Source organism: Diaporthe amygdali (genome assembly GCF_026229845.1).
Source record: "Diaporthe amygdali strain CAA958 chromosome Unknown NODE_2_length_3802984_cov_64_841326, whole genome shotgun sequence".
NCBI lineage: Eukaryota > Fungi > Ascomycota > Sordariomycetes > Diaporthales > Diaporthaceae > Diaporthe > Diaporthe amygdali.
In genome coordinates this window covers 126,995-143,913 of record NW_026517022.1, presented here as the reverse complement: position 1 = coordinate 143,913, position 16,919 = coordinate 126,995, and the positions used below count along the sequence as shown (strand labels likewise).

Genomic DNA, 16,919 nt, shown 5'->3' with positions numbered 1-16,919 from the left:
TCCGAACATCTTGGATATGTGTTGCTGTAGCTGACAGGGGAGGGACTGGTGTTTGGGGATGGCGGTCTGGGTCGGTCTTGCAAAAGGTGCTGCTGGAGTGGGTGCAGAAGCAATGACGCATGTGATGGAACGGTTTTGTTGGATGGCCGACAACAAAGTTTTAGGAGAGAGCTTTGATAAGGCGGGAGAGAGGCGTCGATAAGGCCAGGGCCAACGGACCGGGTACCTAAGGTACCTAGGCACAACTGGCACATTGTCTGCATATAGTCTACTATGGCACTATGATACCTAGGTACTGGCAAGGTGTGCAGGGTTGGCTCCACCCTCGGGCATGTCTCCCGACCGTAGCCGGAGCGGAGGACCTGTGAATATTCAATGGGCCTGAACCTGGGGCAACGCGTTGCACGGGCAGCAAGCCGATCACGGTCACCAGCAGGGCATGTTTGCCCGTCACGACCCGTGTAGGACCACATGGGACCATAGTGTTACAAGATGGACGGCTGCGAGAACGGATTGGCGACTCATGGCATGCCCATCCCGACGGTCAATCAGCACTGGCTTATTATTCTTATTAGGAAAAGCACAATCTCGACCCGTTATCAGAGGAGAAGGACTGATCCTGGAGCCAAGGCACGGGCGCAGGCACATTCTTTCTCTCAACAATCCCTGGCACGTCCATGGATGGTGCACGATAGATAGGTGATGGATGACAAGGCCCAGAGTCAATGTCAATGGATGACAAGGGAGAATGTATCTCGACCACAGACTAGATAAATCCTACTACATCCTCCCCTACCCTCGTCCTCACCCTCACCGTACCTCCTCTTGCACAGTGGCCTACATAGCAAACATCACTCCCGGATGTTTCCATTTGTCACTCCCAGCCAGTCCTATTCCGCTCCCCTCAGGCTGTTACGTTTCCTGACGCTTAGACACGGCTCCCTAGTCTCCCACTCCCGAGTATCTCTCTAGCTGGTGATCGGTTCTACTTAGTGGCGAACCCGTGGCCTGCTAGGGTCGTCACCGTCAATCACACCCACGGGAAACTATCTATTTCGCCTACCAGGGACCTGCGTCGGCCGCCGAAACAATTCACACGGGATTCAACCCGCAGGTCAATTCCAGAGCTCAAATTCAACGCTCATCCTGAGGAAAGCCTTTTAGACGGTCATTTCACTTTTCGCTGGAATTATGGCCGCCAATGGCTTTGCCGTCTCTCGGCAACTCGGTCGTCTGAGTCGGGCCACCGGGCCAAGGGCAACATCCTCTCTCAGCCTCCGCATCGCTGCCAATGCTCAACGGCCATGGGTTTGCCGGTCCTGCTCGGTCAGTGGCCTCGCTGGGAGCAAGACATTCACCAGGAATAAGTCAACCTTCAGTAGATCCGAATATGCTATGCTTGACACCTTTCCTCGCCGGCACATCGGCCCCGACGACGCCTCGGCCGAGGAGATGCTCAAGGTCCTGGATCCTCCCGTGAAGTCTATCGATGACTTCGTCGCCCAGGTCATTCCGCCTGACATTCTATCATCTCGGAAGCTGTTCCCCAAATCGAGGTATGAGCAGGATGTGAAGCCAACCGAAGCTGCAGTCGCAGAGGCTCTCCCCGAATCCGAGGTTCTGAGCATGGTTGAAGCCCTCCAGAGGGACGAGATCAAGGTCGGCAAAAGCTTCATCGGAGCCGGTTACTATGGCACTCTGGTTCCTGAGGTGATCAAACGGAACGTTCTGGAGAACCCGGCCTGGTACACAAGCTACACCCCCTACCAGCCCGAGATCAGCCAGGGCCGGCTGGAGTCTCTGCTGAACTACCAGACTCTGGTGTCCGATCTCACGGCCTTGCCAATTTCAAACGCCAGTCTGTTGGATGAGGGTACCGCGGCTGCAGAGGCTTTGACCTTGTCTATCAACAGTCTGACGTCGTCCAGGGCGAAACGGCCAGGCAAGACCTACATCGTCTCGGACCAGCTGCATCCTCAAACTTTGGCCGTCATGGAAGGCCGTGCTGGTGGCTTCGGTGTCAAGATTGAGCAGGCCGACATTCTGTCAAAGGAGTTCGCCACGCGCCTGGAGGAGCTCGGTGACGACCTTGTGGGTGTGATGGTCCAGTATCCTGATACCTTGGGCCAGATCAAGGATTTCCGACAATTGGCCGATTCTGTCCACAAGAAGGGAGCGCTGCTTGCTGCCGCAACTGACCTGCTCGCACTGACTTTGCTGACACCTCCGGGAGAATGGGGCGCTGATATCGCCTTTGGAAGCGCCCAGAGGCTGGGTGTCCCCATGGGCTTCGGAGGTCCACACGCGGCATTCTTTGCTGTTACTGAGAAGCACAAGAGGAAGATGCCAGGCCGTCTGATTGGAGTGTCCAAGGACCGACTGGGCGGAAAGGCGATGAGGTTGGCTCTTCAGACCCGTGAACAACACATCCGGAGAGACAAGGCAACCAGCAACGTCTGCACTGCTCAGGCTTTGCTCGCTAACATGAGCGCGCTGTACGCGATCTACCACGGGCCGGAAGGCTTGAGGGCTATCGCCGAAAAGATAACGAGAGATGCTCAGCTGGCCAAGGACGTCGCGTCTGCCTCCGGCTGGGAGGTGCTCACGGAAGGCCCCATCTTTGACACCTTTGTGATTCACAAGCCCGGTCAGAACGCCGAGTCCGCGGCTGCAGGCCTGCTGAGTGAGGCTGAAGAGCGCGGCATCCATCTTCGACGTCTTGACTCTAGCAAGATTGGCATCAGCATTGATGAGTCCACCACATACGATGAGCTTGCTACATTGCTCTCTCTTCTCTCTGGGACAAAGGATGCTTCATCACTGGCCGAGCAGCAGTACAATACAGTCGAGATCCCAGCGACCTTCAAGCGCCAGTCTGAGTACCTGACTCACCCCATCTTCAACACACATCACTCTGAGACCGAGATACTGCGATACATCTACCTACTGCAATCTAAGGATCTTTCTCTCGTCCACTCCATGATTCCTCTGGGATCATGCACCATGAAGCTGAACGGCTCCACGGAGATGGCACTCATCACGAAGCCTGGCTTTGCCAACGTCCACCCCTTCGCACCCAGGGACACGGTTAAGGGCTACCTGAAGATGATCTCGTCCCTTGAGGACCAGCTCACAAGCATCACCGCTATGGACGGCGTCTCCTTGCAGCCCAACTCAGGCGCACAGGGCGAGTTTGCCGGCCTCCGTGCCATCCGCAAGTACCACGAGTCCAACGGCGACAAGAAGCGTGACATCTGCCTGATCCCCGTATCTGCGCACGGCACCAACCCTGCGTCAGCTGCAATGGCGGGTATGCGCGTTGTGCCGATCAAGTGCGACACCAAGACCGGCAACCTGGACGTGGCGGACCTGCAGGCCAAGTGCGAGCAGTACAAGGACCAGCTGGGCGCCATCATGGTGACGTACCCTTCAACGTTTGGCGTGTTCGAGCCGGCCATCAAGAAGGTGTGCGAGACGGTGCACTCGTACGGCGGGCAGGTGTACATGGACGGAGCCAACATGAACGCGCAGATCGGGCTGTGCTCGCCCGGCGAGATCGGCGCCGACGTGTGCCACCTCAACCTGCACAAGACGTTCTGCATCCCGCACGGCGGCGGCGGGCCGGGCGTGGGCCCCATCTGCGTCAAGGAGCACCTGATCCCGCACCTGGCGCCGACGGGCGTGATCACGACGCAGTCCAAGGGCCTGATCAGCAGCGCGCCGTACGGCAGCGCGTCGATCCTGCCCATCAGCTGGGCGTACAACATGCTGATGGGGGCCGAGGGCCTCAAGAAGGCGACGCAGACGACGCTGCTCAACGCCAACTACCTGCTCAGCCGGCTGCGGCCGCACTACCCGATCCTGTACACCAACGAGCACGGGCGGTGCGCGCACGAGTTCATCCTGGACGCGCGCCCCTTCGCGGCGACGTCGGGCGTCGAGGCCATCGACATCGCCAAGCGCCTGCAGGACTACGGCTTCCACGCGCCCACCATGAGCTGGCCCGTCGCCAACACGCTGATGATCGAGCCGACCGAGAGCGAGAGCAAGGAGGAGCTCGACCGCTTCGTCGACGCCCTCGTCAGCATCAGGGGGGAGATCCGCGCCGTCGAGGAGGGCCGCATGCCCCGCGAGGGCAACGTGCTCAAGATGGCGCCGCACCCGGTCCAGGACATTGTCGGCGGCGAGTGGGACCGCCCGTACACCCGGGAGCAGGCTGTCTACCCGCTGCCCTGGCTGCGCGAGAAGAAGTTCTGGCCTAGCGTCGGAAGGGTCGATGATAGTAAGTACCACCTCGATATTAGAGATCAACACCACAGAGAGTGTAGGATCCTTTGCTAACGGCCGTTCGCAACAGCCTACGGAGACCTGAACCTGTTCTGCACGTGTCCTCCGGTCGAGGACACCACCGGCGGGTCAGTGCAGTAAATAACCACAGAAGGATAGCACTTGGAATAACAAGGGAAGCCTCAACGCCTGCGGTAGAGTGAAGCAACGCCAGAGATGCGAGGGGCAAAAAGGGAAAGGAAAGGATGGAAAGGGGTTAGAGCATTGGACTCGGCGTTCCATTCGACTTCAACTCGAAGGTCGTGTCACGGTCTGAACATTTCAACACATCATATCGATACCCCCCAAAGATTTGGGCACGGCGGTTACGGCTACAGTATAGATATACGATGAAGGCGTTTTTTGTTTTAACAACATTGCCGCGGTGGTATACAGTTTAGCGAATTTCGGGGCGAGGGAACTGATGGGTGTAATGTGTATTCAACATCCGGGCGCTGGCTATCTTTTTCTCCCTCTTCTGGCTGCGCAAATGCATGGTTGGCAGAGACCTATTCTGTTAAAGGCTGGGGCTTTAACAGCCCCAATTTTCTAGAAGAACGAGAAATCACGCAAATGGGAGTTGGAAGTGTCTCGTTCGTCAGTGGCAAGACAAGCAAGTGGCTCGCTTTAGTGGCATGAGTGGATGGCAGGCGTTTGTACGGCCCGGCAATGAGACGGCCAGCCGCCTCCCTCCCCCCCCAATCACAATCCAGCAGTCCCGATTCGTCAAATAGACCGGCGTCAGGCGCCGGGCTGTCTTCGCGTTTCTTCTGGAATTGTTCTAGAACATACAAATACAGATCGCCCTGATTTGCGCGTCCTGTCTCAAAGACGGGACGGCCGGGTGCAGCTTTTGGTAAGCGCCCAACGCTCCGAGACTCTCAGACTGGACGTGACGATGGGTGGTTTTTTGAGACACACCCGGATGACACCCAAGATGTTGGCTTGGCCTTTGGGGTATAAAGCTTTTCGGCGAGGCCGCATCTTGTCTCGAGAGGTGTTTGGATGAAATCGGCGTTTTGGATTTTTTTTTCTTTCTCATCCAGCCCTGCCGGTCAAGAAAAAAATTGCAAGTCATTCATTCACTGGTTCACTTATTCCCGACAAAAATCATAGCGGCTCCTTAGTTCTGGATAAAGACTGGCTGCCTTATGGACTCCCCGAAAATGGGCCAGAGGGATTTTCATCCTTCGGCTGCGGCGGCTGGGTCTCTGGTATTGAAGTGCATGAAGGGTATCCTGGAGGGCCTCGATTCACCGCAGCTTTCGTCCCACCGGCGGGTGGCAGATAGGGCTGGATCCCATGGAGCCTTGTTTCGGGGGATTTTCCGTTTTCTCAACGGATGGTGGGAGACAATTCATGCCTTTGACAGAGAGATGGGATGGAGATGAAATGTCGCCGGTGGGCTGCTGGCGACGGTGCACAGTAAGCAGTCATCAGTCATCAATGCAAGGCGGTGAGTGCAGGTGAAACGAGAAACAGCCCACCTGCCCAGGAGGAAGCGAGACGGGATGTCCTTGTCGAGGTGAGATGACGAGGTGCAATAGACTGGCATGGCAGACAAGGCGACGGCTTGGCGGTGCTAATGCAGGTATGCCGGACAGGCGAGGCGTGGGCTCGGCACGGCATGCCACTCAGACAGGGCAGCAGGTTGAAAGGGTATCGTGGGCCATCATGAGACCATGGTGGTGTCTAGGTATGGAAGACTTCACCTGGTTGGCAGTCATGTCCGAAGATAACGACGACGACGTTGACGACGACCCGACAAGTGGGTAGTCAACGAGAAATCAGTCAAGAAGTCCAGATGGAGGCGCAGTCTGTGCCGAGTCAAGTCACAGTCACGATCTTGTACGGCACACGTGTGAACTGTACTGTACGGGCTGGGGGGGCCAATACGACAGGTCAATGAGGTGTGCGGTGGCACTGCAGCGGAAGCCTGCAAGTGAGGTCTCGTTTGTTTGGAAGTGCCGGATAGGCAAAGGTCCTGCTGTGTTCATCGCATCCATCAGACGACAGGCCACAGCCTCATGGAGGGTTTAGGAGGGGAGAGGGGAGCGTTGAGAGGCGAGGAGTTGGCCTGCACACCTGCACACCTGCACACCTGCAGATGGGAAGCAGCACGCAAGATCTATTTAAGTCTAATATTGTGTAGATGCTAGACTATACTGTGTGTGAAGGGTTGCGGGAGGCAAGGGAAGGGAACAATATCCACCCAAAACCCACCTGCCCTGCCTGTTCCGTCCTGTCCACTGTCCACTGTCCAGTGCCTGCCTGCCCTCGCTGCCCTCGCTGCCCTTGCCATGCCCATGCCCTGCACCCGCACCTGCCCTGCACCTAGTCTGCCACACCACAATACAACGGCAACCGCGCCCACCCACACAGGCCACACCCACACCACACACCCACCAGAGTTCAAGCTCAAGCTCACGCCGGCTCACACTGGCCGGTTCCGCTCAAGTGCAGGCTGAAGTTGCAGCCCGTCATCAGGCGCTTGCAGTTGCAGTGGGCAGTCGCCGTTGCAGTCGAAAGTCGCACTTGCACTTGCATCACACATGCTGCACCTCCAGTCGTTGCACTCCAAACACAGTAGGTCAATATTTGCAAGCACGACAAGACAAGACGAGATGAGGCAGGGACAACAAGAAGGAAAAGAAGAAGTAGGGACAAGTGCAGGAGTTGGTTCACAGGGCAGGAGGAGCGTGTCTGAGTAACAACGGCCTACGATTGGATCCCTAGACACTGTACCCATCCACCTACACACCTACACACACACACACACACACTGTCCCCTAGCAGATTCAGTAGTACTGGAACTGGAATACCCAGGCCCAAACGAGCCGCTCGCCCTGTCCACACCCACATTTACCCCATATCTAGTCTGCCACATATCTCCTCCCCATCCGATCCGATCAACCCATCCGTTGGCACTGGCCCACCGCATACCGGTAAACAGCACCACTCAGCAGCACAGTAGCAGCAGGACAAGAAGAAGAAGCCTTGCCTCGCACCTCGTCAACCTTGGTTGATCTGGTGATTCTGTCCCCACCAGCAGCCGCCCAGTCCACTCTGCCACTCCAGCCCGGCCCAGTCTACTTTTTTCCTCCGACCTCCTAGTCCCACCTCTCATCACCTGGCCTGGCTGCACCTGGCTGGTGTGCATGATTCTTGATTTCCGCTCGTTTAGACTGCTATCTTTCGCGATACGGGGCAACTCGGGGTCGGAGTCTGCCTTTGCAGTCCGCCTCTCTCTCTGCTTGGTACCTTTTTTTTTCTTTTACTCTTTTCCTTTTCTTGTCTGTTCCCCCCCCCCCCTGCCAACCAACAACTCTATCCTCCCAACATCCCCCCATATCACATCATAATCGCTACATGTCATATGCATGATCGGGCTCCAACCTATCAGTCTTGGTTACACAACGACCCCAACCCTGCATGAGTTCGCGAGAGACATAGATAGAGGCACGAGCACAAGCACAAGCACAAGCACATAGACGCACACAGGGAGCGGCTCCGACCCCGCTGGCACCTCACTTATCTACCTATCTACTGTACCGCTGCTGTATGTGACGAGAGTCGCGTCATTCCACTGGGACCTGGACTCCTGACTTTTTCTCAGTCCTGCCCGTTGTCCGATCTTCATCGCACCGACCCCCCGAACTGCAACCTGCACTTGCACTGGCCGCCTCCTCCAACCGCAAAGGGGCAACGGCCGACGCCATTCTGATCTCTCACTGGATCATGGACCGTCGATGAAGGGGGCGCGTCTGACCGCCACGCTTTCCTTCATCCCGTCTGGAGCATCTCGGCACCTTGCCCTAGGGCCTTGACTTCCTGTCGGCCCTCCCCCCTTTCGACTTGTGTCATAATATTATTGCCTCTGCCCCCCGGCCAGCAAAGGTGGTCTAGCAGAGACAACCGCAGGCGAACCCGTCACCGGCGCCTCATGACAATGGGTTCGCTTGCAACAATACCGCCCGTTGCCCATAATGCAAGCCCAGCCGATGCCGCCACCGACAACGCCCCAGACGAGCTGAACGACCTCTCCTACCTTGTGGAAGTTCTTCGTTCCGTCGAGACAGAGCAGAATATCGAGCAAGATTTAATCACCAGAGCAGCCACACTCGGCATATCCATCCCAGCGCCGCCTTTGCCTTCGGAAGACACCCACAGCCCCGGCGCCGAGTCCGACGCCACCCTCTCCTCCACCCATGCTCGCAACACCTCCTCTGGTTCAGAAGACACCACAAATACCGCCATGACGTCGAATCCACCTTCACGACCGAATACTGGTGCCGAGCCACACGACCACGCTCCTCCTGTCCCGAGTTCGAGAGCAAGATCGCGGAGCCTCAACTTCTCAACCTACGACAAATACCTGGCGCAGTTGGAACCCAACTTATGCCAGCCCAAGATCCTCAAACGGCCGCCTACTCCTACAAACCCCGCTCCGAGTATATTCAGCGTTAGCACGAGAAAGAGTTACATCAGCATCAAAAATGGTTTAAAGGCGAAGGTCCGGTGGAAGAAGCCGTCTAATATACCAAGTGCCACTTTGTAGGTTCAGCCATCGCCGTGTGCAGCGAAACTGACATTCATTTGTCTCGAGACGCTGACATTTGCCAACCAGATCCTGCATATGCTGTCGAGATGACTTCAACAAGCAGAATGATCTCCAGACCCTGCCCTGTGGTCATACCTACTGCGGAAACTGTCTACGAATCATGATCGAACAGTCTACGACCGATGAGTCCAAGATGCCGCCCCGATGCTGCACACAGCCCGTCCTGGGCACAACAATACGCAATCTCCTCACCCGTGACGAACAGCAGCTGTTCCTCAAGGCTGTTCAACAATATAGTACTCCCTGGGAAGCACGAATCTTCTGCCCTAATCCCTGTTGCAACGAGTTTATCCCACCACGGAACCGGATCGACCCTAAACATCCATTCGACGTGGTCTGCAGGGAATGCCGGACCAGAGTGTGTATTTGGTGCAAGAGGGATGCGCATCCCGTGGGCCAGGACTGCCCCAACGATCATGAGCTGGATCAGGTGCTACGAATGGGCGAGAAATCTGGCTGGAGGAGATGTTATAAGTGCCGCACTCTGGTGGAACTCACCCAAGGATGCACGCATATGACATGTCGGTGCAAGGCTCAGTTCTGCTACATATGCGGTGCTGTGTGGGACCCTGCTGTAGGATGCCCAAACTTTTGCAATGGAGAGGAAGAGCTTGAGCGGCGGAGGATGGAAGAGGCCGCGCGAGAAGCGGAGCTCGAGGCTGAGAAGGCGGCCCAAGAAGCAGCCGCCGCCGCCGCAGAGGTCGAGCGCCAGCTGGCGGAAAAGAGGACACAGGCTTGTGAAGAATTCAAAAAGTTAAAAGACGAGCAGGAGGAGGAGAAATGGCGATTCAGAACGTTTGAACGGAAGACCAAGTGGGTCATGTGGACGCGACATGAGGAGCGAAAACTCAAGCTGAATGAGAAATACTCGGACCAAATCGATAAGATGAAGGAGCGTCATGCAAAGACCGAGCAACATCTGGAAGAACGTCAGATTGCGGCCGAGATCGAGCTCCGGGCGTCGCTGGAACAGGCAGAGAAGAGCGTGCGGATCCGCGTCAAGCACATGGAAGCATACTGCAAGGCCCTTGGTAGGTCATCGATGGGCGGGACCGATAGCGACATGCCGCCGCGCGTCGTCACCGAGAGGCACTTGCGGGAACTAGGACAGCAGCATAACGCACTCGAGGGCATGGCCAGGCTGCACCAGGCGAGAATCAACGTGCTTCGGGACCGCCAAGCCAAACGCATGGAGGAGCTTCTCGAACGCCAAGAGTCCGAGCTGGAGAAGCAGCGAGAGAAGCGCGATCAGGAGATGGAGGACCTCGTCGCCGAGCTCGCGAACGAGGAGGATGCGCTGGCAAGAGTCTTCAAGGAACGCAAGGAGCGACTCGTGAGACGGTGGGAGCTCGCCATCGAAATATTGCGGGTGACGAAAGAGAAGGAAAAGGGCGTCAAATTTGCGCCGATACCCACCCCAGCTTGGCCGGCGGAGGCACCGTCTGCTATGGACGCCTCAGGCCCTGATGATGCTGGCTTGACTGTGGTGAAAGAGGAGGAAGAGAAGGAAGAGGCAATTGATGCAGCGATCATCTTGTAATATCCCACGACGAGGAACTCGACGCACGACCTGACGCCACGAGACCGACGAAATAAATTCACACCAACGACTGCGACACTGATTCGACTCGGAACCGGCATTATGCCAGGCACGAGTTGTCACACATTTGACGACAACGTCATGCCACATCCATTTGCCACCAAATATCGATTCAGCTGATAGAGAAAGAAAGGACACAGACCGCGTTCAAGTGCTGACCGGACTGTGGAGAGATGTCTCGCACACATCGAGTCGTTTTTTTTCTCCCTCTGATCTGTTACTATTTACTTTTTTATCTACTGGATCATCTCCGGCGACAACTAAAAGAGGCGTCTGAGCATTTGCTTCTCCCATTTTCACTTTGTCTAGCGACTTGCAATATACCACGTCTCGCTTCCACATGTTTTCTTGGACATGGTCTTTCGGAGAGGGTGGCGGGCGGTGCATCGGAATTCGGCGGTCTGTCATTTTCTTTACGGCGTCCAACTCTTTTCCTGGCATGGCTCTGGATAGGTGGCGAGGGCACGTTAATAAACTGAGATTGGAATCATCAAGGCCTGTCCGTCCGCGGATGGCTGGCTACTCAAACCATCACCATCACCATCATCGACAACAGCCGAGGTCTCCCTCGAGGTCCGGGGTTGCTCTACAAGCACGTTCATCAGTAGGGAATCAGATACATCGTTGGTGAATAAAGCCAAGATTTGTCCGTGCCGAGTTAGTGAAGGTCCGAGTGTCGCTCCTTGTGTTATGTTTGCCCGGTCCCGAATGGCGCGTTCCTGATCTTAGGAGGCGAAGAAAACGGGCGCTAGCTACTTAAATGACCGAGCCAGGTACTAGGCAGGCCCTTCAACGACTGATTTGTGATACTTTTCAGACCACAAGACTCTCAATTTCAGCACGAAACATTAATTGTCATGATGGGCGTAGTCTGAACTTTGTCGACCTAGCTACAAGTGCTAGGTTTTACTCTTGTTCTTTTTACGGGCACTGCTTTTACGTGACAAACTTGTCACTAGCCGAATTTGGGCAAGGAGATCATGGCTTACGAGAAACGGAGATGTTTTCGTCAACCTTCTTCACCAGCTTCTAGAAGCCTTAAGCAGCGACCACGACCTTGCCACATCTCATTCAGCCAGCTGGGATGGCCCTGGGGCTGAGGTGGCCCGTGGTGTCTGCGAGATACTCCGTACCTTTTTCTCAATATTCTGGACTTAAGCGATCAAAATCGTTACAAGATGATCTAGAGTTGAGACTTTGGATGATCTGCCCAGGCCAAATTGAACCACACTTGCGGATCCCACGTTTCACTGAAATATGTCGGATTACTCTGAAAATCAAATCAATTTGCTGAATAGCTAGCTTATGCTCGTCGCACCACCAAGTGACCCTATTCTTTCCGCCCTCCCTTGCAAAGCTCTCAAGAATTCGTCGCTGCATCAGCCGGGGCTCTTGGCCGCAGACAACTATTGCGCAGTGGTTTCACCCGGAACGAGAGATTCTCCTTCCTGCATTAGGGGCGAAAGAGGATGCACATGTAGGTGGCGCACGTGTAGAAGACATCCCTCATTGACTAGCTAGGTAGTAGCAGGAACAGGACGTCAAGAAGCTATGGCCAGAAGGACAGTGCCAAGTATGGTGTTCATGACTGGTCCTCCGTTGGTGTGTTACATGGCGATGCCTGCTAAAGTAAATCATGTCGATCCCCGTAGCTAACAGGGTTGCAATTGATCTGCTAGACTATAACTTATTGCGTGGTCATATACTCCGTCGCCTAGTGCCTGTCCGCTACATGGGTAGTAAGTCCATATGGTTAAATACTCCCATTTCACGCTTCATTGTCTCTTGAAGGCCAGCCAAGCTAACCACTCTTGGCTTTAACACACCTCAAGGCCATTGACGAGATACTCTTCCAGCCACTTACAGTATGAGATTAATTCTGAGTTCTAACCATGCCGCGCACTGTCAACGTCGTCGACCAGTACGGTTGCCGCTTGTCATCAAGACATCATGCCGCCAGTGGCGTATCGATCTTGAACCCTGTCCCAACTGATACTATGCTGTATCTCGTAGACTTCCTCCACCGGAAGACACCCCCGACGTGAAACCTTTGTATCAGTCCACATCGTCTTCCGGACTTATAAAGATCCCGTCGTCCCATATACTCCGTGCCCGATCTACCAAAGTCTTCATGTCGATCTGTGGGGGAAACAGGAGCATGTGGCAAGGACACCCTTATTATCCTACACTGTTAAATATAGATGAAGTGATGTCCTTCATAGTCCCAAAAATGGGACTGGTCTGATTATTCGATTCACTCCAAGAGCAGAGACCTGTAGAGGAACCACAGCAACTCGGATCACACAAACTGATTAGAGACAAGGCACACCATGGCTCCCGACACAGTGGAAGAATCGCCGCGGGTGGTGTCGCCCGCGTCGACCGCCGGCGACTACTACGACGCGCCCATGTCGCCCATGTCGCCCCTGCAGAAGGAGGTCTCGCCCGAGGCCCTCGTGGTCGGCACGACGCAGCTCTTCGAGAACGACAGCATCCGCTTCGTGCCCACGCCCACGCCGAGCCCCAAGGACCCCCTCAACCTGCCCACGTGGCGCAAGTGGGCCGCCGTCGCCGCGCTGTCCCTGTTCGGCGCGCTCGCGCTCGCCGCCGAGAACGTCATCGGCGCCATGGTGCCCGTGTTCGTCCTCGAGTACGCGGGCGTCGACCCAAAGGTCCTCGGGCAGCCCCAGCCGCCCGGCGGGCAGGGCGGCGGGCAGGGCGGCCTGATGACTGGGATGGGCGGCCCGCCGCTGTGGCAGGTGTCGCTGCTGGCTTCGTTGCCGCTGCTTGTGAACGGTATTGCGTCGTGAGTTATGCCCTCGAGTTATATATTGTCCCCATCGTGGATAGTGTCTCGTCTAAAAGACACTTGCCCCTGTGAGGGAAGAGTTCTGTACGAGCCATGCGAGTGCGTGGCCTGCCAAGACCTTGTGGCGCATTGCCGGTCGCCTCGTTGGGCTGAAGGTGCCTGACTTTAGATATGTACAGGTACTTCCTCGTTCCACTCACTATCGCTATTGGGAGACGTCCTGTGCTACTGTTTACCGGCGCGATGGCGTGGAGTGGTGGTCTTTGGGCGGGTTACTCGACTTCCCTTAGTAGCCACCTTGCAGCGAGGGCATTTCAGGGCCTCGGTGCCGGTGCAGTTGAGGCTCTGGTGAGTACTTGCATTTAAAGCTGTTTGATTCTCTTTGGGGAGGTTTTGAGAACACGACTCTCTATGGCCAAATTTACAACTACATCCCTGTGTGCTACCAAGAGTGGGAGTATTTTGTTGACAAAATTATAGGTGCCGTTGATCATCCAGGATTTCATGTTTATTCACGAGAGGAATAAGGCTATCTCCCTCGTGGGTGCAACACAGGGACTATTTGTGTTGGCCTTGGGTATTTCTGCGTCAGTCCTCATAGATCCCATGCGTATCTCTATTAGAAAATGGCTGACAGGTGTTTATCAGTCCCTACATTGTACTCCGTCTAGACTGGAGATATCTTTACTATATCACCGCTGGTGTTGGCATTCTTGTGTGGCTGGGTCTGATAGCGTTCGTGCCTGAGACCCGCTGGGTCCGGAGTGATGATGAGCTCGGTATGTTTTCGCACTTGAATCATCACAGTTGAAGTATTTGTTTTCGTACTTTACTAAAGCGGTCACCTTCTAGCGGGTAAGCAAGTCTACGCGCTCTTGCCAGGCGAGAACCGGCCCAGGCTGGACGAGCTCCATTACGGACCACGCAACAAAAACAGTAACTTCGGCATGTTCAACGTTGAGACAGAATGGAGACTTGCGGCCCGTTCAATCTGGGAAATGATCAAGACGACCTTCTTCCCCAACGTACTATGGGTAATTCTCATCAATTCCATGTTCTCGGCCATACAGAACGCCAACGCTCAGGTCATCTCATCCGTCCAGATCGCCGCAGGGTGGAAGTTCGAGACCATCGGCTTGGTTTTCATACCGTTCGTCATCGCGAGCCCTTTTGTGTGGCTTTTCGGGGGGTTCCTGGCGGACAAGGTGTCTAATTGGCACGCAAGGCGGAATGGCGGGCGGAGGGAGCCCGAGGCACATCTCTTGAGTCTGATCATTCCACTGTCAGCGGGTATCGTAGGCCCTATTGTGGTTGGGTATGCCGGTCAGAATATCGAATCGGTGTCGACGATTGTGGTACTGGTGGGCATCTTCCTGATTGGATTCGGTTACTTGACGACGAGCGCGGTGGTCTCGGTCTACTTGGTCGAGAGTTATCCTCGCTTCGCAGGGTGAGTTATCCATTCAACAGCGTCACTTACGCATACCTCTTCTCACTGTTTCTCACTGCTTCTTAGACCTGTCCTTGTCAATGTTTCCTCCCTGCGTCTCGTGGTAGGTTTCGCACTGTCTTTTGACTCGACAACCTGGATCGAGCAACTTGGGTTCATGGTCAACTTCGCTATCTACGGTGGTATAATGGCCGGCTTTGCTTTGGGTTTGCCTATCATGTACATTTACGGTAAAAGAATCCGTGCTTGGACGGCTGGTCGGCTGGAGAGTCCGTATGAGCAGACCCAAGTTGACCCGGAAAGAAATAGTGGGCAAAGTGTTGAGAAGGTTGCTACTGACGATGCTACTGTTACGGCTTCCACAAATTATTGAGACAAGAATCATTAGGAGCTTGCAGTCCACAGAGCTGGATTGGAACAGTCAGGGTAGTAGAAAGATTTAATCATTGGTTGCAGAGAGGCTACTGCCAAAGGACTAGCTGGTTTCGTACAAAACGGGAGAGATATTAGATAGAGAATGCTTCTAGAGGAGCCTCTATTACCTGGATAGTAGGCAAAGGAAAGTAATAAGTATTGCATATTCTGATGCTAAATCAATTTTGTCTAGGAGAGGCTTCGATTCAGAATATTCTTTTGGTCTTGTATTGATTTCTTTGTCCAGGAGGTGTCCCTTTATCTGGTTGATTCTCCATTCATACACTGTATAGGCCAAATTCACTGTTTTGATGTGTTTGAGTTAGTTACCACAGTGAGACAATGTTGCAGCAAACCACAGTTGATTCACCACAAGGGAATGGCAACATCACAACCTTGAAACCTAAGCTTTGGCTCTTCAGTTTGCTTAATTTCTACTTGACCAGCCCCCTAAAACCAGCATTCTTGTTTTTCAACCATTCAAGTCTGTCATTATCCTGTCCCCTTATGAACACTGCTGGCATCACTTCAGTGAGCCTGACTCTTCTCCCCTTTTCCACACAGGGTGTTTAGGGTGTCGTATTGGTCAGACGGCGGTCAGTAGCACTTGAATTGTGTCTCGAGTGTAAGCTGATCTTCGACTTTACTGACCACACCGTTCGCAGGTGACGAAACCAATTGTCTACGCCTAAGCAGCCAATGTCAACTCCCGTTGTTGGAGCAATTCATCAATATCAGCAAATATTCAGGGCTACCTAGCGAATCGCATCTCGCCCACCATGGTCTACCGAATGATTTTCAACGTTGACGGCGGCTGCCGGCGCAACGGACGACCAAGTGCAATCGGAGTGGCTGCGTGCTGCCGCCAGAGCCCCCACGGATGGCCAGCGCAGCCCCGAAGCCGTGTTCTCTCTCGACAGCAAGGCAAACCTCGTCCTACCAATCAACGAGCCGAGATCACCGCCATCATAATGGCGCTGGAGTGGGCCCTCCAGCGATACAAGACATTGCACAGCAATCCCAAGCTTCGAATCACCATCAAGTCGGACTCGCGGTATGCAATCCGATGCATGACTAAGTGGATCTACAAGTGGTCTAGAAACGGATGGCGGAACGCGAGAGGTTTCGAGGTCAGCAATCGGGATCTCATTGAGAGGGCCTCTCGCCTGGACGATCTCGTCAGAGACCTGGGCTCTGTCAGATACGTCTGGATCCCCAGAGAGGAGAACAAGGTCGCTGATGAGCTATGTAATCAGAGATTGGATGAGGAGGATGGCCGGTAGTGCTTTACTTACTGCTCCAGCTGCAGTTCTAGCTCGGATAGCGATTGATGCTGACGAATGGGATACGAACAGGCTTAGGGCAATGACTTGGTGTAGGAGATTTGAGAACAATTGGAAGCTGAGTCGTTGAGAAAGAAGAAGAAAAGAGTAGGGTGCTCGGCCACAGCCAGATCTGAGACCACGATGGGCCCAGTCAATGTACCTAGATGCTGAGGTCACGAGTATACATTAATCGCATACCATGTACTTCTCAGCCTCAGCAAATCAACATCATGTAATAAAGGAACCACTCTCCTCTTTCAAGACCTTTACTTATTCCCTGGGTCGTAGAGCCTTTGCATGAAATATACTCTACACCAAGTGGCACAATGTTTCACGAACTTCAACAGTCCCATAGAAGGAATAGCTGATTTGTC

General features: G+C 54.5%; 4 protein-coding genes across 4 annotated transcripts; all 4 read left to right on the top strand.

Moving 5' to 3' along the window:
• Positions 1-1,191: 1,191 nt before the first annotated feature.
• J7T55_011396 (glycine dehydrogenase) lies at positions 1,192-4,428 on the top strand (the record flags this gene model as incomplete). The annotated part of the gene is made up of 2 exons (XM_053134020.1): positions 1,192-4,282; positions 4,358-4,428. The coding sequence occupies 2 exons, from the start codon at positions 1,192-1,194 to the stop codon at positions 4,426-4,428; spliced, it is 3,162 nt and encodes a 1,053-aa protein (XP_052999205.1).
• A 3,847-nt stretch (positions 4,429-8,275) lies between these two features.
• J7T55_011395 (E3 ubiquitin-protein ligase ARI10) lies at positions 8,276-10,487 on the top strand (the record flags this gene model as incomplete). Its single annotated transcript, XM_053134010.1, has 2 exons — positions 8,276-8,880; positions 8,954-10,487. The coding sequence occupies 2 exons, from the start codon at positions 8,276-8,278 to the stop codon at positions 10,485-10,487; spliced, it is 2,139 nt and encodes a 712-aa protein (XP_052999204.1).
• A 2,390-nt stretch (positions 10,488-12,877) lies between these two features.
• Positions 12,878-15,179, top strand: J7T55_011394 (uncharacterized protein; the record flags this gene model as incomplete). Its single annotated transcript, XM_053133999.1, has 6 exons — positions 12,878-13,353; positions 13,536-13,704; positions 13,837-13,943; positions 14,005-14,135; positions 14,209-14,806; positions 14,873-15,179. The coding sequence occupies 6 exons, from the start codon at positions 12,878-12,880 to the stop codon at positions 15,177-15,179; spliced, it is 1,788 nt and encodes a 595-aa protein (XP_052999203.1).
• Positions 15,180-15,999: 820 nt separating this feature from the next.
• J7T55_011393 (uncharacterized protein) lies at positions 16,000-16,503 on the top strand (the record flags this gene model as incomplete). Its single annotated transcript, XM_053133987.1, has 1 exon — positions 16,000-16,503. One exon carries the CDS (start codon positions 16,000-16,002, stop codon positions 16,501-16,503), a length of 504 nt encoding a protein of 167 aa, XP_052999202.1.
• Between the last annotated feature and the right edge of the window lie 416 nt (positions 16,504-16,919).